Source organism: Protopterus annectens, chromosome 2.part2, assembly GCF_019279795.1.
Source record: "Protopterus annectens isolate FY-2018-M chromosome 2.part2, PAN1.0, whole genome shotgun sequence".
In the NCBI taxonomy this organism is placed as follows: domain Eukaryota; kingdom Metazoa; phylum Chordata; order Ceratodontiformes; family Protopteridae; genus Protopterus; species Protopterus annectens.
Genome location: NC_056730.1, coordinates 967,675,443 through 967,699,251, shown reverse-complemented (window position 1 = coordinate 967,699,251; position 23,809 = coordinate 967,675,443). Strand labels below are relative to the sequence as shown.

Genomic DNA, 23,809 nt, shown 5'->3' with positions numbered 1-23,809 from the left:
AGTCTCGTATGCAAAGTCATAGAAAGACTTATGGAACTAATCAATAAAGGGGAAGTCAAGTTTACTCGTCCAGGTGAACTTTTTTGAAAATAAAATCAAAGCAATGGATTAAGGTAATATCACCCAGGCATATCAAGAAAGCTAGATAAACTGAGATTGCCAACTGGCTCACAGATAGGATGTAGCAGATCAAAGATGGGGAAGCCCCCCCCTACAAAGAAACCAGTCATAAGTGGACTCCCCAACGGTTCAGTGCTGGGACATATCTTATTTGGCATCTACGTTTCTGAAGTAAAAGGCATACTAGAGGGCTCTGACTGACTATGTTTGCAAATGACTGCAAGCTAAAAGCAATCACTGAATTCCCTATTTCTTAGTCACCCTGCAGGAAGGTTTGTCCCAAATAACTGGTTCAAATATCATGGACTGAAACAAAATGTCAAAAAATGCATTACTGTATCTTGTGGGAATTCATCTACCCTGGGGCAACAACCACATTGGCAATATGTCCCTAAGAGTTAACCCAGTTGTTCGGGATTTGGGAACTTAATATGGACAGTGACCTAATTTTCCATCAGTATGTGTCCATCCTTGTAAGAAAGTCCTTCTATTTTGCGCAGCTTATAAACAAAGTGAGTGTGTCTAGATCTAGGGATGCCACTGCTGCCCTTTATTCAACCCACATTAGGGCAATCACTGAGTATAATGTCCCTTTGTCATGTACCTGGACAGACACACGCAATAACTGAACAGCCACAGAGAAGAGATATTACTGAAAGGATAAAGGGCCTAACAATATCTCCTTCATGGACCAACTCAAAGCCCTGTCACTATAGTACCCTACAGTCTGATGAGATGTGATCTGTGTCTGGCAATACAAGGCAATTCCCAACCCAGTACTGATGGACCTACTGCACATCATCTAGTCAAAAAGTATCAGAAATACTCAGTCTAGGGATTTAAAACCTCTTCTGCAACATCAACAGAACAGTTTGAAGGGACAGGTATATCTCACAGAGGACAACACTGCAATGGAATAGGACTCACTGTCCATATTCAACAGCAACATGGATTTACAGATGGGTAACTGAAAATTTATCCCGGATCTGCCCTCCTGTACTACTAATGGACAGAGGAAGCTCCGAAATGCTTTTATCCCATCCATGGTTCTCCTCAAATTATCAATGTTATGATCCCAGTTATTCTCACTAGGGCGAATAAAAAAGAAGCTATGTCTTACCATAACGTTCCATCTGTCTTGTCAATCTTCACTAATCCTTGACTGTAGGCTCAGTTCTGAGCCTCAGAATCGACTTGGTCATTTATTTCAGTTTGCGCCTTCCAAACTCTTGAGCTAGGCTTTACCTATAATGCTCCTCTCAAAATTACCTCAGATCGAGTTTGCCCAAAAAGAGTATCAGACAGATAGCAAACAAAGTACAGTTGTGTACCTACAATAAATGTAGATGTTTGAGTGTATTCACTGTTGCAGTCATTACTCTTGGGTTATCCTGCCGGCAGGCTACCCACAGTTGGCCTGAATTCCAAAGTCCTGGTCCGGCGTCGGTTGCTGTCGCCTCTCCCCTGACGTCTGTGCGCCAGGGGTATACAAGATGCAGCCGACGCCATTTTCTTCAGTTTTTCTTGCCCCAGATGTCAGGTGCCCCCAAGAAGGTAGACAATACATATTGCTTACAAAAATATACAGTAAAATAAAAACAATACCTTCATCTACAAGCAAATACACCACATAGGTTGTATAGGATAGAGAAGTATAGATAAGTCCCAGCAAAGAAAGTGGGATGGAGGGTGGGTAACCTGGACTGCAACAGTGAACACACTCGAACATCTACATTTATGGTAGGTACACAACTGTACTATGTTCATCATGTTTCACTGTTGCAGTCATTACACTTGGGTTGAATCCCAAAGCTGAGGTAGGGCGGCTGGGTCTATATAGGATTAGGAGTGGCTATGAGGCTCTGCAGAACTGCAGTGGCAAAGCCTGCTCTGGATTTAGAGTAAAGAGGTAAGTGATAATGCTTGGTAAAAGTGTGCACTGAACTCCAAGTTGCAGCCTCCAAAATTTCCTTGGTTGGTACTCCTCTGAGAAAGGCTGCTGAAGTGGCTGCTGCCCTGGCCTAATATTCTTAGGCACTGACTTGCCATGCTGTGCATAACAGAAACGAATACAGTGTCTTATCCATTTTGAAATAGTCTGCTTTGAGATAGCCTTTCCTTGTAATCCTGCAGCATATGCTACAAACAGTTGCTCAGTTTTTCTGAAAGCTTTTGTTTTGTCCAAGTAGAAGCATAGCTGCCTGTGTATGTCCAAAGAGTGCATAAGTCTCTCCCCTTTATTCTGGGGATTTGGATAAAATGTTGGCAAATGAATGGTTTGGTTAACAGCCACACTGAATACTACCTTTGGCATAAATGTTGGGTTTGTCCTTAGAGAAACCTTGTCCGGATGAAAAATGATAAAAGGTTCCACTGCCATTAATGCCTGTAACTCTGAGTCTCTTCTTGCTGAAGTTATTGCTAGGAGCAGAGCAGTTTTCCATGATAAGAATTTTATGTTAGCTGTATTGGCTGGCTCAAAGGGAGGTAGTGTGAGCTGTTCTAAGACAAAGTTGAGGTCCCATGTAGGTATCGGTGCTCTCCTTGGGGGTCTTATGTTTTTTGCCCCTCTGATGTACTGTCTTAGCAGTGGATGAGAGAAAATAGGAGGTTCCGTATTGTAATGAGCTGAAATGGCAGAGGCATGTATCTTAATTGATGAGAAGGATAGGCCTTTGTCCAGCATCTCAGTAACGTATTGTAAAATCTGAGGAATATTTGGAACAAGTGGTTCAAGTCCTTGTGCCTGGTTCCAAGCAAATAATCTCTTCCATTTTTCTGCATAAGATTTCCTGGTGCTGGGCCTCCTGGCTTCCAAAATGACATCCATAACAGCTTTAGAGAGAGGTGTGTTCTGAGTGGCTATATTATCCGCCATGCAGCCAGATTTAAGGTTCTGAGTTGGCTGTGCAGGATCTGATTGTTTTGTCGAGTCAGAAGATGAGGAATTAGAGGTAAAGTCCAGGCTGGGCCTTGTGACAAGCTCTTTAGGACTGGGTACCAGTGCTGGCGTGGCCAGTCTGGGGCAATCAAAATAATTTTTGGCTTCTCTTGTCTGACTTCTAGGAGCACTTTGGGAAGGAGAGGCAGTGGTGGAAAGGCATAAACTGTTAGGGTTTTCCAGCTGAAAGATAGAGCATCCACTTTCCATGCTTGTGAGTGATAAGTCCTTGTGCAGAATCTCTGTAGTTGGCAGTTGTAAGGGGAGGCAAAGAGATCTATGTCTGGGCATCCCCATTTCTTTGTTATCATGCTGAAGACCTGTGGATTTAGTTTCCACTCGTGAGGGTCCATGAGGTTTCTGCTTAGTTCCTCTGCCAGAGTATTTTTCTTTCCTGGCAGGAATTGTGCCTGCAGATGCACTTGATAGGTCAGTGCTGTGTTCCACAAAGTCATGGCTTGCCTGCAGATGGGGTAGGAATGTGTGCCCCCTTGCTTATGTACCACATAACTGTAGCATTGTCTGTCTTTAGTAATAGTTGTCCTGGATGAAGTAGATCCTTGAAGGCTGTCAGGGCATTCCGTACAGCTAGCATCTCTTTTTGATTGATGTGAAGATGCATTTGGTCCTTGGGCCACATGCCCTGAATACATTTTCCTGCCATGTGTACCCCCCAGCCATAATCCGATGCATCTGTTGTTAGTGTCTGCCTGGCTGTGGGTAAAGTGAAAGGCTGTCCCTTGTTGTGGTGGCAGGAGAGTGCCCACCATCAAAACTCCTGTTGCAGGCAGGGAATAAGAGTTATTATTGTTTCCAGGCTGTGGCAATGTTGAGTCCAAACACTTTTTAGGTACCATTGTAGCTTCCTCATATGCAGTCTTGCATATGGAATTAGCAGGATGCAAGATGCAATGAAGCCCATAGCCTGCAGAATTTTTCTTGCATGTAGCTGGGTCTTTGTTGCCATCATTTGAAAGCAATGAGTCAGTTGCCTTTGCTTGTCTGGCGTGAGATAAGCCATCTGGGCAGTTGTATTTAAGGTTGCACCCAGGAATATTATCTCTTTTGAGGGCACTAGTTTTGATTTCTTTTTGTTTACTGTGTACCCTAGGCAAATTAGTAATTCTTTTACAGATGCCAGATGCTTTAGTAGAACGTCCTTGCTCTCTGCTTGAATAAGGCAGTCGTCCAAGTAGGGATATATTTGAATTCCTTTTTGTCTGCAAAATGCAATTACTGGTGCCAGGCATTTTGTGAAGACCCTGGGCACAGTAGATAAGCCAAAGGGCAGTGCAGAGAATTGGTAATGCATTGAGCCAGCTATGAATCTGAGGTATCTTCTACAAGACTGTCTGATTGGGACATGCAGGTATGCCTCTTTGAGGTCCAAAGTAACTAGCCAAGCCTTCTTGCCCAGCATGGGTAGAAGTTGCTGCAGTGTCAACATTTTGAATTGTGGAACATCCAGGAAAGTATTTAGAATTGACAGGTCCAGTACTGGTCTCCAGGATTTGTCTTTTCTGGGTACCAAGAAATTTCTTGAGTAAAATCCTTGCCCCTGTTTTTCCTGTGGTACTTTTTAAATAGCTCTCATGTCCATGAGAGCAGACATTTGTTTTTGTGCCTCTGCCCATTGGTTTTGTGGCAGGTCTGGCATACCTTTTGACCTTGGTAGGGTGTGAAAGTGGAACCTGTTACCCTGAGAAACAATATTCAGTACCCATTTGTCCTGGGTGATCATGTGCCAATTTTGTGAGAACAGTGCTAGTTTTCCCCCTAAGGATGCTGTCAAAAGGTAAGTGCTTGGCTTTTGTAGAGGGAAGTCATTGTGACCGTTTCCTATAAGGTTGTGATTTGTCTTATCCACCTTTGGGGCCTGCAGCACCCCATTGTTTAGTCTGTATGAGCCTTGGGGCTGAGATCAGCCTCTTGGCCATCTGTATCTGCATCTTTGTGGCCTGTCTGACACTGAAAAGGACCGATTTTTCGAAGGCCAGTTCCTGCTAAATCTAGGTGGCTGAACCTATAAGAAATCCTTTACTGTCTGCATTGACTTTGCTTTATCCTCCATTTTCTTTAACACCTCTTCTGCCTTAACACCAAACAAAGTATCATGCTGTAATGGAGCATCCAATAATTTTGCTTTAACATGATCAGGTAAACTTTGTTCTTTTAACCAAGCATGGCTTCGAACGACAGAGCCTGTAACTGCGGCTCTGCAAGAAGCCTCTAAAGAATCAAAATCACATTGCAGAGTATGCTTTCCCACTTGTTCAGCTGCATGAAATAAATCCTGCATTTCCTTATTGTCAGGACATTCTGAGCTTGTAAGTATTTTCTGTTTTAGCAAAGACATTAGATATTGTTGATATTTAAGCATGTGAAACAGCTAAAGTAGCAGAAGTGTAAACTTTTTTCCCCCATCTATCCAGTGCTCTAGAATCCGTATCAGAGGGAACAGGATTTTTGCAGTGGAAGCCTTGACCCCTTTGGGACCCTGAGAAATTGTTTCTGGGTCAGCAACAGGGTTTTTATAAAGAAATTTATGAGAGTCTGGGACCCTATAGTACCTATCCGGCTTGATTGGTGCGGGGGGGGGGGGGGTAAAGAGTCTGGAGACAAACTGGATTCAGAAAAAACATCATCAACAATATCTAGTACAGGGGGGATAGCAAGGGGCCTGTGCTGAGGCAGTAAAAGAAAGTCTCTGAGCCTTTTCTTGGATTCTGAATAATCCTGGCTCTCCCAATGTTAATGCTCCCTCATTGTGTGCAGAGTTTCCCCAAAACAGTAATCCTCAGGAGGAGAGGCTGAACGGATAGATTCTTCAGCATCAGAGTCCTCATAGGGAGGAAGAGAATATCCCTGTTCTGAAGAGGAATCAGAGGAAATAGAAACCTGGTCAGAGGAGTCATAGTCAGTGTCTTGCCTAGGCCTTTTATCAGGAGGGGGATGGGAACCCCTGATCAAAGTAATTAGGACCTCGGCCATTTTAAGCATCTGTTTCTTTGGCATGGATGACTGTCCAGGAGAATGCAGTACTTGTTTCTTTGTCTTTAATGGTGTTTTAGACTTTGCCTTGGCTGCTGAAGTGGATTTGACAGTAAGCTGTGTAGGTCTGAAAACACCCTCAGAAGCTGATGCCTGCTCAGTGGCTCTGGACCCATCTGAGGGAATAGTTTCCATAGGCCCAATACCTTGAGTTTCCAGAGGCCTAGTTGTCTCCCACGTGGGAGTCGGAGGCGGCCTGTGGCTCTGAGGTAGCGGGTGTCAGGGGCTGCGAAAGCGCCTCACTGAGAACCGGCGACTGGCCTAGAGGAGGCTTTGTTGTCGGTTTTGGACCTCGGATGCCTGTCCTTTTCCTTGTCTTTGTGTTTTTTATGAATTCCGGTCATCGGCTGTTCCGATGGCATTATGTAGTTAAACCTTCGGCCAAAGTAATGTAAAGCAAAATCAAACCAACGCTTAATAGTGCGTTGGTTGAATCTAGCACAAAACCGACAACTAGCAACGTTGTGGTCTGGGCCTAGGCAAGGAATACAGTAAGAGTGAAAATCCTTATGAGGTGTTTGCTTCCCACAAGAAATACAATTGTTAACTTTTACTGACATCGGTCTGGAGCAAGAAAAAGTTTCCCCAATGGGGTACTTAGCTTTTTTGAAGACTTCGGTTCTGAAATTCAATTTCGAAAATCTCAGGAGTCAGCCAACTGGCACTTGCGAACTGCTTTTGCTTTGGGCACCGCGAGGCAAGAAAGACTGAAGAAAATGGCGTTGGCTGCATCTTACATACCCCTGGCGTACTGACGCCAGGGAAGAGGCGACAGTAACTGATGCCGGACCAGGATTTTGGAATTCAGGCCAACTGCGGGTAGCCTGCCAGCAGGATAACCCAAGTGTACTGACCGCAACAGTGAAACACGATGAACATCAATAATAATAATAATAATGAGAGACCAGATATGTCTCTCTAATATGAAGCCGGTTCTGGAAAAATTCGATCCACTAAGAGTCTCAGGCAGGGGAAGGGGGGGGGGGGTCAAGGATTAGTGAATATCGACAACACAGACGGAACATTATGGTAAGACAACTTCTTTATCTGATGATGTCACTCTTCACATAATCCTTGACTGTGGGACAGAGTCCCTAGTTAACTGAATCTTGGGAGGTCTCATGGAAATATATTCCTAAGAACCATCAAACCAAATGATGCTCATCCCCTAGACACCTGATCCAGTTTATAATGAGTGATAAAAGTATGAGGAGAAGACCAAGTGGCTGCTGCACAAATATCATCTAAAGAAGTTCTGGCATGAAAAACCACAGAAGTTGCCACTGCTCTAGTTGAGTGAGCTTTTACTGGGCCTGAAAGGCGGAGCCCTTTTGAATGACAGACAAATGTGCTACAATCTTTGAGCCATTTCGCCAAGTGATCTTAGAAACTGGGTTACCTAAAGAAAGTAAGGAAAAGGCGACAAACAATTCGTCAGATTTTATGAAATCCTTCATTGTGTGGAGATAAAAACGTAGCTGTCTGTAGGTACAAGCAAGCAAAATCTGAGGGTAATGCTAATCAATGCTAGAAGTCTAAACATTAAAATGCACTCACTCAAGGCACTCCTTAAAATGGAGAACATCGACATCTGTGCAGTGACAGAGACCTGGTTCAAGGCTCCAGAGTGCACCCCTGCATTACCAGGCTATAATTCATACCACACCTTTTGGCCACCTAACCTGGACAGACACACTAAAGACCACACCTCCAGGCTAGTTGCTCAGCATAATGCATCCAAGATTATCCAAGTGCAACTAACTCTGGGCAAGACCGCAATCCAAATTGCAGCTTGCTAAAGATCCCCCACCATGACCCAGGACTCCCAAACCTCATTTCTTGATACACTGGAAAATATTAGGGTACACCCTAATGATGGTAGATTTCAACTACCCCACTATTAACTGGGAAAACTACTCATGTACCAACTCTTTTGCTCAACATTTTCTGGAATTCATAAATTCCAATGCCTTGGATCAACTTATCCACACCCACACCAGGGGCAGCAATATCCTAGACCTGGTCATTACTAACATGGGCAACTGGTGTTCCACACCAGAGGTCAATTCCTCATTGGTCAGATCAGACCACAAGCTAATCACCCTAGACATCGACATTCCGCCCCCAACCCCCATTAGGGAAACCACCGTAAAAAATTTCTCCAAAGCCAACTTCATGCTTCGTAAGAAAGAAGTAGCAAACTTCACGACACCCATGCGGACGGACAATAGAGGTATGACTGCTGAATCCTACACAAATGCACTTTATAAGCACTTACACGAGTGCATGGATCGTGCAATCCCTAACAAAACCAAGATGCTATCCTCCAAAAAAAGGAAGCCAATCTGGTGGTCCCTTGCCATAAACAAACTTGACAACAGAAGAATGAAACTGTTGAAACTGTAAAAAAAAAAAAAAAAAAAAAGAGTAAAAAGCCCATGATTGGAGGAACTCCCTGGTCAGCCTCAGTAAAAAGCTGAGACCCCCTCATAAAATCCTCCAAAGCTAGTTACGACAACAAAGTCGCCACTGATTCTAAAGACAACCACAAAGCATTCTATAGCTATGTCACGAATCTCAATGGCAACACTCAGATCTGCTCTGAGTTACAGCACAATGGCACTAAATATACAGAACCAACTGATATTGCCAACATCCTGGCATATAGGTTCAGTGCTAACTTTACCCCCCTCTCACCCCCTAAAGCGACCATCTCTATACTGGAATAATACAAAGTTCCTGTAATCATGGCTGCACAGGTAAAAACCACTCCAAAGCCAAGAACACAGCATCCATGGGACCCGACAACATTCTAGGCTGCATTCTACACGAACTACAGAATGAACTGGCACCTCACCTAAGTACAATGTTCAATCATAGCCTCACCTCAGGCTTTGTGCCCACTGAATGGCGCACAGTGACGGTTATCCCACTCCACAAAGGGGAAGCGACCATGGACCCCGGGAACTACCGCCCCATTAGCCTGACGAGCCTGGTCTGCAAGGCTATGGAATTTATCATCATGGAACTTATAAACAATGACACTGGTAATCTCCAAACTCTGGACCCCACCAAGTTCGGGTTTGTAAAAGGCAGATCATGTCTCCTAAACCTGATAGACTTCTTTGAAGCGGTCACCAAAGTTGTAGATGAGGGTAATGTGGCTCACACAGACTATCTAGAACTCGCCATGGCTTTCGACACTATCCCCCACTCTGGAATTATAGATAAACTCACTAAACTAGGTATAAATCCCTATGTCACAAGATGGGTTGCCAACTGGCACACTGACAGAACCCACACTGTGAAAGTAGCAGACTCCAAATCCGACTTCAGACCAGTGACAAGTGGAGTACCACAGGGTTCAGTCCTGGGTCCTCTCCTGTTTGGTATCTACTTCTCAGAAGTACAGGCTAACACAGAAGGTCTTTGGATAATGAAGTTCGCAGATGACTGCAAACTAGGAGCCATAATCAAAACTCCTAACGATGTGGACATCCTATAAAAGGGCCTCAGTGAGACAGATGCCTGGTGGCAAAGCCATAGCATTGTCAACCCTTTTGGTAAAAACTCTGTACCCATGAACTACCACATAGGCGGTAGTCTACTTAACACCGAAAGTGTGATAAGAGACCTTGGGACACAGGTGGACAGTAGTCTCTCCTTTGATAATCACATTGCCACAGTAGTCAGGCAATCCTTCTATGTGGCACACCTCATCACAAAAGGTTTCTCATCCAGGAAAAAAGAGGTCATTGTTCCCCTCTACTCGTCACTCATTAGACCCATTATAGAGTACAACGACCCTTTTGGTATGTACTTCACAAGACATCTACAACAACTGGAAAGGCCACAGAAATACCTCACAAAGAAGATTATCGGCCTCAAACAAATGCCCTTTTGCAGACGGTCTCAAAAAACTTCGGCTTTACTCCGTTGCATATTGCCTACTCAGAGGTGATGTCTGCCTAACATACAAAGCTATATCAAAAACCCACAGCTGCTAGACATGCTCCACTTAAAGAAATCCCAATCCCTCCGAGTTACATGGTCTAGGGACCTAAACCTTGTCACCACAATAAATAGAACACACTGGAGGGATAGATTCCTGACCCAGACACTTCCCATACTCTGGAACAAACTACCTATCTGTATCAAACAAAGCTCCTCATTAGCACTCTTCAAGAAAAATCTTGATGATTGGATGGGAGATAAGAAATTCACCCTGGGGATCACTTCTGTGGCTCTGCTCGACAGGGGCACAGGAAAATAATTTTCTTGGGTGGCAAAAGCCAGGGTATCTTTTTGGTTAGGCTTATACAGGCCCTAGGGCCAATAGCCTAGTACCTAGCTATGGACATCTAATAAATAAAGGGAATATTCCCCTTTATTAGACAAATTAGGGAAAAAGACCAGCAGCTGAAGTGTCCGATTAATATTAGATTCTGATACTTTGGTAAAAAGGGAGGATTACTCCTAAGGGAGGCCCTGTCTTAAATATTATGTAGGGTGGTTTGCAGGACAAGGCTTGAAGTTCACATACTCTTCTGGCAGAAGTGATAGCTGCTAAAAATAAAGTTTTCCAAGTCTGAAACTTTAAGTCACAAATAGTTCATGGTTCAAAAGGAGACAAAGTCAGGGACTGAAGAATGAGTGTTAAGATCCCATGGAGGAAAGGGTTCTAACATTTGGGCTCCCTTTAAACCAGATTGATAGAGGTTAGCTAAAAAATCCAAAACTTTATGAACAGGGGTCGTATAAGGATCAAGTTCATTCATAAGGGCCCAACTTGCACATTTTTCCCATTTACTTTGATACAATTCCCTAGATGAAGGTTTGTGATGGCCCGCAATGATTTGATGGACAGGAGAGGAAAGGGAAGGATGCATGGCAATCATGGGAATTGGAGAAGCCATGTCCTGAGCTTGAGACGACGGAGGTTCGGATGAACCATGCCCTCCGGATGAGACAGCTGACCCGGAACTGGGTCCAGTATCCATGACTTCCAAAGTAGATGAGGCCAAAAGAAGGGAAACCAAACCTGTCGAGGCCAAAAGAGGGCAATGAGGATTAGTGAATTCTCCAACCTCTTGGATCTCTTTAGAAACCGTTATATCTAAGGAGTTGAGGGAAAGGCACAGAGAAGACTGAGCGGCCAATCGTGGAGAACAGCATCTCTGGGTGACTCTCCTGAGGTGGGATCAGGGCAAAGTAAATGTTGCACTTGTTGTTCAGAGGGGACGCAAAAAGATCGCAGCAAGGTTGGCCCCAGTGATGAAAAATCTCTTTCACCACCACAGGATTAAGAGACCACTCGTGAGGCATAAGAATGATTCTGCTCAGCTTGTCTGCTATCATATTGGAACTCCCCGAAATGTGCGCTGATGTGAGAAAGTGGTTGGAAGAAATCACCCATTGCCAAACTCTGAAGGCTTCTCAACACAATGGGTAAGATTTGGTTTCCCCTTCTTTGCTGATATACCAGACTACCGACATGTTGTCCATTACTGTTCCTAGAGGTAGGGCATCCTGAAATGCTCGCAACGCTAACACCACTGCCCTCATCTCTAGAATACTGATATGCAAGTTGGCCTCCAGTTGGGACCACGTGCCTTAGACTGTCCTTCCCAAATAATGCCCCCCCCCCCATCTGGGAAGCATCCATGGTCACTATGGCTTGAGGTTGCAGAAGGATGAATGGTCAGCTCAAAAGAATCTCACTGGAGCGGAGCCACCTCAAAAGATCCTATTTGCAGTGATTGGTAATTAAGATGAAGTGAGACATGGGCTAATCTATCACTGACCAATGGGAAGCTAGCTACCATTGTAAGATTCTCATGTGATATCTTGCTAAGGGAACAAGAGTGATTGAGGCTGCCATTGAGCCTAATGCTTGAAGGACTAATCTGGCTGGAACACTTCTGCTCTGGATAATCTGGCTGACCTGAGATCTGATCCTTTGTAGTCTTTCCAGTGGGAGTGAAGCAACTCCTGCAACTGTGTCTAACAGGGCTCTGATGAATTCTAGTTGTTGTGAGGGATGTAAATTTGACTTTCATAATTTATTGTGATGCCTACAGATGCACAGAGACACAGAGTGTAATTTCTTGCCCGTTCTGTTTGATACCTGGTGGTAGTGGTGAGCAGCCAGTCATCGAGATATGGAAAAACTCGAAATCCTTGTAGTCTGAGATAAGCTGCTACCACTAACATGCATTTGGTGAACACACCCTGGGGGCTGAGGTGAGTCCAAAGGGCAGTGCTCTGAATTGGAAATGACTGGCTCCCAGATGGAAGGGCAGGAATCTCCTAGAGCATTTGTCCATTTTTATGTGGTAATCCGCATCCTGGAGGTCTATAGAGCACATCCAATATTCCTTTTCCATGAATGGAAGGACAGACTGTACCAAAACCAACCATGCAAAATTTGGTTTGTTGAACTGGCTGAGATCCAAAATGGATCTCCAGTCCCCTGTCTTTCTGGGCACTAAAAAGAGTCTAGAGTAAAACCCGGATATTATTTGGTCAGGTGGGACTTTTTGGATGGCTCTTTTGTTGAGCAGTTTTTGAATTTCTGCTGCTGCTTTCCTGTGATTGGGTGGAACATCTGGGATTCTTTTTTGGGGTTTTGGAATTACAGAAAGTGGAATTATGTAATCTCTGGATAGGATTCCTTGCACCCATTTGTCCAAAGTTATCAGTTGCCAGGCAGGTTGATGCAGGGATAACTGTTCCCCGACTGCTTCCAGAGGAAGGCAATCATGCCTCTATTCAGGAGTGCTGGTAGGAAGTACCAGAGAAGGAATCTCTGAATCCCTGGTTCTGCGGGCCACTTCTGCCTCGAGGGAGGCATCTTCCATTACTTCCCCCTCTGCCCCAGGGGAAGCCTTTGCCACGTGAATCCTGGAAAGGCCCTTGGGATTTTTTTAAACCATAGTCTCCCACTTCTCTGGTTCCTAGAGTAGGGCCATTGAGGAGTGGAAAAACGTATGCCTATGGCAGAAAGAGTCCCCCCCATCCTTCTCATATCTGGTCAGAGTGTCTTTTACATTGGGATAAAAAAGGGATGATCCGTCAACTGGAGCGATGATGAATGATGCTTTAAAATGGCTCTGCAAAGTCACACAAGCGCATTCCAATGGCTATGCCTGAACCCGCCGCTATTGTCGTCCTTTCAGGTGCCTGGGCAATGAGCCTCATGGATGATTTAAGATATTGCTTTAAGGGTGGCAAGCTGAAAAGCAACTTTGTCTTGTACCTCTTCAGCTACTGCTCCTGAGCGGGTATCTGAGAGCTCTTTGATTAGATCCCTCTGTAACCTTGTAAAGAGCACCATGTAGTTCAAGGACCTGAGAGCAACGGTTGATGAAGCATAAATGCACTTCCCAAACCTATCCATAGTCCTAGACTCCTGGTTAGGAGGATGGATAGTTGGACTTTCCTCAGTAAGTTCCTTCTTAGTGGCTGCCGCTATCACCATGTTGTCCATGGGTATGCTTTTGGACCAGTGTTGCTCTTCTTTGGGGTGGACAGGATTGACTCAGGTTTCTTGGGGATTGATTTGATGGCGTTGGGCATCTTCCACTCCCACTGAGCGATCAGCTGGTCATCAGCAGGTGAAGAGATCCAAGAGGTAGAAGGTTAAGCACGAAAAGCCTCAAGGTATACAGACTCCTCTGAAGAAAGTCGGAGGGAAGACCAGGCACCCCTCTGCTTCAAGATCTCTAGGATATCCCCGAAGAAAACATCATCACGGGGTGACCTTGGGGAACCTTCCCCTTCATCAAAGTTGGTATCTTTGGTGAAAGACTCCTCCAGGGAGTCTAAGTGCTTCCTCTTGCACTTTTCCTTCACAGGTACTTCCTCGGGGGGGGGGTGTTCTGGGGAAGTGTTCGAAGAGGAAGCCACCAAAGAAGGTCTTTCCTGGGGCTTCTGTGCCCTCTGTCCTGGGGAAGAGACTGATGGAAGCTCTGGTTGAGGAGATGTGGAAGTCTGGCCCGACAAGGATGACAGAGTCCCCAATGGACAAGGCCTTCTCCATGATTCGGAAGGCAAACCTCCACCTTGCAAAGGGATGGGAGCCCAGAATTGAAATACACTCCTTCAGAACGGAGGTCCCACTCCGCACCAAGAAGGCGACCTCTGAAACCAAAGCCTGGGTTGATCCAATGAAGGTCGAAGCATCGAGGGTCACAGAAGGCTCTGAAATTAATGAAGTTGATCCATGCACCACAGAACCAGCCAGGGAGTCTCGACCCCAGGAGACCTCCAGTGCTGAAAGCCCGGAGGAGCTCAAGGCAACCTTCAGTTCCGAAGAAGAAGAAGTTGCTACTGGAACCAAGACAGTCAATGCCAGGAATGTCAGAACCATGAGCTCCAATGACTCAATAGGAGTTTGAGGAGGTTGGATGGTGTCATAATAGGGCCGGTCCCAGTGCCAGCTTGGCTAGGAACCGAGGACAGTCCTCTCACCATCAGAAGCTGTTCCACTGGTTTCATAATGTCAGCTTCAGAGGGACTCTTAGTGGAACAAACCGAAGAAGTCGAAGGAGACCAAGGGAGCCTCGCATCGAAAAGGGGCTCATTGATCTATCCCTGAACATTTCTACAGAAAGTGAATACCTCGATCTTGGGACAAAAATAACCTCAGACTGCTCCAGTATAGATAAGTCTCTTGGTGCCAAGGCAGATGAAGTCAACTCTGAAGTACTGGTAGGTGACGAATCTTTTTTTCCATTCAGTGCCGAGTAATTCTGACACTGAAGACTGCTTAGAAAACTTTGTAGGTGGTTCCAAAGTGATTGGAACCGAAGAAGGTCACTTCTTGGAAGAAGATGATAATGATGATGATGAAGAATAACTGGCTTCCGTTTTGGACCCAGAAATGGCCTCTTCAAAGTCACCTTTTAGTAGTCCTTTAAGAGTAAGTTTATTTCTCCATTCGAAGAGCGTCCTACCATGGCATATTGAACAGCCCCTCCTGCAGGTGAACTTTACCTAGGCAGTAGACACACTACACATGCCAATCTGAGTTGGGCATTTCTCTTTCAAATTTCTGGCACCTTTTAAACCCCGAGGTGCCCTTAGATGACTTGTCTAGGAATTCAGATTTATCAGCCATAATGAAAACCAACACACACTCATCCAGAAAGGAAAAACACTGGAAGCTTTTTTTTGTTTGTTTTAATAAAGAAAAAATACCAAAAATGGTATTGTAAGAATACCTGAAAAGGTACAAAGTAGTACCAGCAATGGCACTGGGAAAGAACTACCAACAGTAGTGAAAACAGAGTGAAGGAGACAGACACGCTACTAGAAAAATGAGAGCAGCGGGTATAGATAAAGGACACTAGAGTAGAAGGGAGATTTATAAAAAAGAAAAAATTATATTTTTAAGGGGAAAAAAACTTACTTTAACTATATGCCAAAGGCTGTTTGTACACATCTGACAGACAAAGTGACAAATGAAATTTGAGGTAATTTTGAGAGGAGCATTATGGGCAAAGCCTAGCTCGAGAGTTTGGAAGGTGCAAGCTGAAATAAACGGCAGATTCAGTTCCGAGGCTCGGAACTGAGCCCACAGTCAAGAACTATGTGAAGATTGACAACATCAGATTCATTTTTTTTTTATTCACATTGGCTAATTTTACTGACAACAGCTCTTAATTTTATCTTTGCCATAGAAGATGTCTATCTGTTCTCTGTACACTTCAAGACATCAAGCCATCATTCCTCATTATTTAAGAGAACTCCTGATCAGTCAAACTGATTTTTCATCTCAAGACATGAACACAACATGTACAGTGATGATCATAGTTCTGAAAAATAAATGTTATATATTTGGTATTTTTTTATCTGGCAACTGGTGCTGCAATGGGAGAAGTTTCTACTCCAGTTTTCAACAATGTTATGGAATTCATTTTAGTGACAGACCGTATGGTTCATACAAAGACAATTGTTTTATATTGCACAGAACTGAAGAAACGTTTAAGATGTTTGTAGAAAAATGAAATACTACTACTCGATTTTTATATTTTACATACACAGCATCCAAAAGTATAAAGTTGTTTTAGGTTTACAGCTTAATTACTATAGTTACTATAGTGTTTTGGGCCGTTTTTGTCTGAAATTTATACAAATTAGATGTTTATCAATAATTGTTTGCATGCAAAAGTTATCACCCCTTACATACTAAAAGGAATATGATTAGGAATCAAATAATCAGAACATCTACATTAACCCCAGACAGCAGTCATTTTAATAAACAAAGTTAATAATTAAAATGTGCTTACAACAAGACGCTACAAACTGGATTTTTTTTGACAGCATAGCTATAGATATCATTGATAAATGAGAGACAATGTTCACACCAATTTTATCAGAAAACAAAAGGTGATGGTGGTAATGACATATCATTAAGATTTAGTTTTTAGCATAAGTGTTAACATATAGTTTAACAAGTAATACATTTGCAAAGCATAAGGAATAATTGGAAGGTGATTACAAGAAATGCTTTTGGGAACAATCTTGGGAAATGAAACGTTTTATTAATAAAAAAAAAACTAGAATCGAACAATACATTGGAAACAGACACTAACAATTACGTTATTTCCTCCATGAATAAACAAATACGTTTGTTTACAACTGGACATTATGCAAATTGTAGGTTCATTAATGAAGTCACCTTCATTTATTTGTCCAATATTAGCAACACTTTTGGTGTTAAGGGATGGTTCAAATTGTAACAGTACAATGGTAAATATGCTGCAGTACATTTAAGTTGTCAACAATTTTATGTGGGTAAAAACTCAAGAAGGTTGAATAAGAGAATACATGAGCACTCATATGTCACTGATAATAAAGATTAAAATAATGCATTATTTTAGCGGACCTTAAATGCAGTTCTTTCAAGAAGTCTTTGTTTTTAGTTCTGGAAAATGTTCAGCTGGTTATGAAACACCATTGGAAAAGGAAGGAGCTCCATTGACACCTATTTCTAGATGCCACAAACAATGAAGATTCCTCATCTGAAGGAGGGTCCTCTACAGGACCACTACCTTCTTGCTGAACTCTGAATAGAGGGAACTTGGGTAACTCCCTCCTCAGCCACCCCACACCTTTAAGATAGGCAGCCCAGGAATAGAAAGGTCTTTTACAGCCCCAGATATTCTAATCCAAGCCCAAGGTGGGGTGAAAAACAGCAGACAACCACACTTGGGAATAGACAAAGGTAGGCGTAGTGGTGGTGGGAAAAGAAAGTGTATCTGGCAATTGTCTGGATCTCAGCTGTTGTAAATTAAAGAAAAAGACAGAGAGGGAGAGGACACTAACAATGATCAGGCAACTGGAAAATGGAGTTAGATGAAGCAAGAAATGGTAAGAGGTGGGAAGCAGACACTTAAGTAACTTCAGGGTAAACTGACATTTGCAAGTAAACTGATGTCAGGACAGATCTGAATCAACCCCAGATATATTAAGGGTGTCAGGCTTGTGTTAAATGTAGTAAAAACTGACAACGTTACGTGTAATCACTAACATGAATACTGGGATATATTTATTTATTTAATTCTCAAGACTGCAGTAATATGGGGATTTTATTTCTCCAAGATATATCTATCATGGGGGTGTGCAATGTACCAATCCCACACTGGAGGATGCAGAAGACTTGTCGCTCTGCAGAAATCTTTTGTTTTTTTTTCAGTGAGTTTTTTTTTTTTTTTTTTTAATTTTAACAATTGTTGATGGTTACGTGTTTGTGATATTTTATGATCACACTTATGGAGGTCAACCACAAAACAATTTCTTAGGGAGTCATATGTTAAAGCTGGGCAAGTGGCAGGAAAAGCTGATGCTATTACTAGCAGAAATTGCAGGCCAATGTGAGAATAAAACAGCAGCAAAGATGAGCTCCTTGCCTGATACTGAAGCTGTGAAGCTGGCACCAGATCATTGGTCAATGCCACATCAGCTACTTGGCAGTGTTAGCCACGACAAGCAAAAACATCTTCACCTGTACTAGTCTTGTGGAAATGTAGCCACAAAGACCAAAAACCAGATTTAATCCTGCACCTGTAAACCGGAGCCCTACTGAATAATTGGTTTCCACAGAATTCATCCTTGCAGACTGGGGTGGGAGGTGACTAACAGCAACAGTCTGGGCACACTCAATAATGATCCACAACCACAATTACTACTGAGGAAGAGGCAGACATTTTGGAACTCAAGCTAGCTGGACATTGGGAGGCAAAATTAGCTAATGATGGTCCTGTGGCTGTGCTAGTAAAACATAGGCTATAATACCTAGAGATCAATATGGCAAACAAAGAGAACCTGCAGTTAAGGAAAGCAGCAATTTCCAGAAGTTGCTTCAAACTACTAGTAACCATTGAGGAAACTCCCAAACTGCCACAGGATTTGGTTATAAATAAACCCTGGGAGGGGAGACAAAAAGGTCCACAACACTAAAAGAAGCAGCAGGAGGCGTCTGAAAGAAAGTGCTCAGGTTGATTTTCCTTGATAGGGTTGCCTCCCAGATTTGGAGTCCCTGACTGGTTTACCTTGAAATCTGCCTAGGCATTTTCTTCGTCCTCTGTGGGGCTCTAGACTCCCTGTGACAGACGGAGGGAAGTCTTGCTTGATAATTTATTTGATATCCAGGCACAGAAGTTAAGAAAATTTGTCTGCAGACCATAATTTTCCCATGGTCTTGTAAAGTTTTAAACAAGTCTGCTGCATCAGGGCCAAATAATAGATCCCTATGCAAAGGGGAATCTAGTAGCTTGGCTTTGATGTCCTCAGGTAAGGACCAACAGTGAGGGTATGCATACCTTCTGATGACAGAATAAGAAGCATTTGCTCTGGAGGAGGCTTCCACTGTGTCATAATTGCAGTTGATGCTATGTCTAACCATCTGTAAAAGCTTCAGCCACCACAGACATGGCCTATTGCTTAACGCCTGGCCAATTCCATAGAAGCTAAGCTTTGATTCAAATTATCCAAAATAGACAGTAAATATTTAGTCAATTGGTTCTGTTAGTTCAGAACTCTGAAAGCCAAAGTGGAAAAAGTGCATACCTGTTCTCCAACTCTATCTATTGCCCTGCTATCTTTAACAGATGGAAGGGCCTTAGTAGCAAGAAGATGGAAGACTTTATCTGCAGAAATGGAAAAATCAGAAGGGTCAGCCAAAGGGTTCTTGTACAGAAACTTTAGATCTTCAGGCAATTTGCAAAATCTATCAGGCCTTTTAGGAGCCGATGGCCGAGAGTCAGAAGCAGTGGTAGTACAGGCAGAGGCATCCAGAAAGATCTCCAAGACAGGAGGGACTGGAGCAAGTGCAGAAGCACCTACCTCCAGCAAGTTATATCTTTTTGCATATCATAAATGTATTCCCACTCAAAATGCTTCATCGTGTTAGAAATAGTTTCTCCAAAAGAAGCTTCATCTATAGGAGAATCAGGGGATAGTGAGCCCTTGTCATCAGAGGCCACTTGGCCTCAGGAGAGAATCTGGGAAGAGTATGATACAGAATATTCATCAAAATCAGACTCTGCTTCATCATTCTCTGATGATGCTGCCAAATGTCTTTTGTGAGGGGTTGCAACAGTAGAGGCAAAAGTGAAAAAGGATGGCGGTTTGAGTGCCACAATAGCCTTAAAAAGGTCTTGGGAAAAATCCATGCACTCCTCTTCCTGGGATGTCAGAGAAAAGGAAACATTTTTGGGTTTTCTGTTTTTTGGAGTGACATCTTCTTTAACCAGTAGATCCAATCCCTGATGTAGCTCAGTTAAGGACCGAAGTATTTCTTGTCTTACTGAAATTTGCAGAACACCTTTGGGTCCTTCTGAATTCATTAAATGGGATTCCCTCTTCTCGTCAGCATTGGTAGGATCACTTGTTTCATACATGCATGAGTTAGAAGCCATACCAACCTCTGGCAGGGTAATGGTAGCAGGAGTCAAGTAACAAGCATACATTGGGTTCTTAAACCTCAGTGGGTATATGTCCAAGTCCGACTGGGCGATCATAATGTCAAGTCTAGGCTTCCTGAACTTCTTCTATGGGGTAGTTCTTCTATGGGGTAGGCAGGAAGTTGGGGGGGGTGGAAGAATCCTTCATCTTAGCTTGGGCGAAGTGCTTAAGGTGCTGGGTCTCAAAGTAAGTGGCAGAGAGATGAAAGTCATGTACATAAGGTTTTAGGTATACAGGACTAGCAAATACTGCAATTTTTATAATTGTGCTCTGCACCTAAGCAGAAAAAGGCACTTGGAGTGGAGATACTTGTAGGGAACTAGCCTACCACAATTTCACTTTACCCTCCTAGCAGATATCTATTAGAACTGCAAATATCAAAGCTTTTAAGAAAAAAAAGAAGGTTCCACAATGAAGCACTTATTTGAAACAATGAAGGCAAAAGATAACCAATGATCATGCATAGAACTGACCAACAAGTATAAGACCTGTGTTTGAGACTGGTGGCATGAAAGTCTGATGTTTTAGTGCTCATATATTCACTTATATACCCCGTATGCCTGCAAGCTTATGTCATATGTCAGATATATGGTTCTATGGAAGGTTTTGGCTTTGGTACTTAGGTTAAACATCAAGGTTATTTTGTGAGATAACCCAACAGTTTGGAATACTGTAACAGTGATCTAAGGAAGGACATCGTCTTAGACAATGTCAAGCTTTGTTAAGTCTTGTGTCTTCGATACTTCTTCCACAATTAAACTGAAGACTGAGGAACATGAAGCAGAACCATGGTCTAGTCCCAGATAAGTGGGTTACTTAGTGTGCTGACTGGTGAATAGAACGTGGCTTCTCCAAGCATGACATATTAATGTGTGAAGCCAGAAAAACACCAAAAACCTCATCAATAATGTTGAGAAGTACTACCAACAAAAATAATGAATGAAATCAGAGTTCTGTCCCTGCCAGGTGGCAGTATAGAAAGAATACAAGACAGAGGTTAGATGACCAAAATCCAATTGCTTTTGCTAGAAGGGGGGGGGGGGGTCAAAACACTAGGGAAACCAGTAGGAGCTACACTGACATGCTGTGCATAGTCACACAGTTCTAAGACTACAGTGCTGTGACTGCTCTGTCTCACAGCAAGACCCAGCCTTTCTAAAAATGTCTTTACTATAGCGATCCATGCATTGCCAGCAAAGGGGGGGGGGGGTAGAAAAAAACATAAAACATTACTAACAACAACTCAAGTGATGTGAGAACACTTGTGAAGCACTGATCAAGACACGCACTAAAATAAAAATATAGAATACCAAAAATCGTAAGCAATCACACAGATGCGTATTTTACCTAAAACAATGTAATGTGGAAAAGGTAAACCACGTTTTATTAGTTGCTACTAGAAAAACACTTATCAGCAGTTTAAAAAACACATCTTTGGTGGCATAAATGAAACTGTAAAATAAAATGTACCTATCATTATCCTTGATGGAGTTAGGTGAGTTTCTGTTATAATCGACAAATTCAGCCCAAAACCTGTTATCATCAGCAGGACTGCACCTTTCCTCAAGCCAGGCTAAACATTTTGTCTTTCTTCTCTCCTCCTTTTTGTCCACATGTACAGTTTCTGAGTCCTCAAAGCTCAAGAACTTACCAATATCATTTTTTACTTCAGTACTATTCGATGTATACTCTGTGGCACTTTGCAGAGGTTCAGAAAGTTCCACTGAATTGTTCCCAGTGTTAGTACTCCTAGTAAAGTCAGTGCTAGAAAGTTTCCTTCCGTCATATGGCTTCTCCTTTCGAACTTTAGGTCTAACAACCATTTCTGAGGAATTACTTTGGTCAGCCTTATATACATCAGCATATGGGCCACTACAAGCTCCCACAGGGGAAGTAACCTGATGATCCTCTTCACATTTTCTTTTTTTCTCACCGGTGCTAGTAAAACAGTTCAACTTCTCAGTATCACCATCAGTAAGGGATTTTCTTCTTTGTACGGTCCTCCTATTTTGAGGAGTCAATTCCATCTGTACACTAGAATGTGTCCTTGATGATAATGGTTCCCATTCATCTAAGTCATCTCTGTTAGTATAATGAATTACAGTAGAAAAGTAAGACTCAAAATCACTGAGGTAGTCTACTCCTTTCCCCAGCTCTGAAAGCATGCTATCCAGCCTCCTCTGTATTCTGTGCCCTACCTTAAGGGGTTCGTTGTTACTTTCAATGCTATCTGGCTCACAAGAATCAGGACTGACAAAACCCACTCCTCCTTGGCAAACTGTTTCACTGTCTGAAGTGCAGATCACTGGAAGCACCTCTGAGACCTCTTCAGTACTACAGAAATTCACTGATGACATTTTATCTTTTCCAGGCAGTAAAGTGGTGACAACTGCTGCCTCAGCACCATGCAAGCCTGCAGTTGCTGTACAGTCTTCTGATATAATTTGAGAATCTGAAGCAAGAACTGCGCCTTTGAATAAAGAAACAAAAATTATTAAAAATATTTCAGCACAAGTTTAAACCAATACTTTCACTGAGTCTAATGTCACGTCATGCTTGCAAGCTCTGCTCCATTTGACTAAGCATTCAAACAGTGAAATCATAACCTGCTTCTCCACAAACTTAGCAAATTCAAGATGGTTTTGAAGTTATATCCAAACAGAACATTCCAAATACCTGCCATTTGAATGAAGGCACTGTTAACACAAGAGTCCCACAAGGATCCATCCTTGCACTACTGTTCTTTTCCTAATTCATAGATATATATATATATATATATATATATATATATATATATATACAGAATCCGCAGTGGTGGTGCTGCGGTAGCGTTGTCGCCTCACAGCAAGATGTTGTCCCGTTCGATTCTCAGCTAGAGCATCTTCTGTGGAGACATGCGTGAATGGGCGTACCTTCATTGAAGGTTATGCATTAGGGCTGGCAACTCAGCACGTAAAAATCAACTAGCAATCATTAGCGGACCAGAGTTCCGCTGTGGCGACCCCTAATCGGGAAAAGCCGAAAGACTCAATATATATATATATATATATATATATATATATATATATATATATACACACACACACATATATATACACACACACACACACACACACACACATAAATGTAGTTAAAATGCCCCATCTCAATTTGAAATGTTTTTTGTTTTGTTTTTTTTTTTAAATCTGAACTTGAACTGTTACACAGATAATACTTGACTACTTGAGTCACATAAGAACACCTTGACCCTTCACCAGTAGGTATGATCTAGCATTACAGGTTTATGTCACTGGTCAAATAGCAGCATGCTCCTAGTCAAGCCCATGAAGTATATCATCATAAGAACACAGGAACATACTAGGCAAGTGATTATGGGGACCATAAGATGCCTATTCATATACACTTTAAACCAGATAAACTTAAAAGTTCAAGCACTTAATAGTGCTCACTTCCCAAGTCAAGCAGGGCTATATATCTTATGTGCAAAGTCTTTATATCCTCCCTGCATTTACATGGGTTTCCTCCCACATTCCAAAGACATGCGTCTGGAGCCGTTCTCCCTGGGTCTCCCCTGAAAATGGCCCTGGTCCCAGTTGGACTTTCCCAGTAAACAAATGTTAAATAAATAATAAAATAAAATATAACAACCCTGGTGTAAAATTGTGTCCCCTAGCCAGTCAAGGCTAGCCTTAAAGGTATCCAAAGTAGCTGACCTGCAATGGTAAC

General features: G+C 42.8%; 1 protein-coding gene across 3 annotated transcripts in view; it reads right to left on the bottom strand.

Moving 5' to 3' along the window:
* Positions 1 to 23,809, bottom strand: part of PJA2 (praja ring finger ubiquitin ligase 2) — a 1,087,778-nt gene that overhangs the window by 614,475 nt on the left and 449,494 nt on the right. For all 3 annotated transcript variants that reach the window (XM_044064273.1, XM_044064274.1, XM_044064272.1), the window contains one exon: positions 21,554 to 22,553. In XM_044064273.1, the coding sequence (XP_043920208.1) occupies positions 21,554 to 22,553 (1,000 nt within the window). The remainder of the gene's footprint in view (positions 1 to 21,553; positions 22,554 to 23,809) is intronic.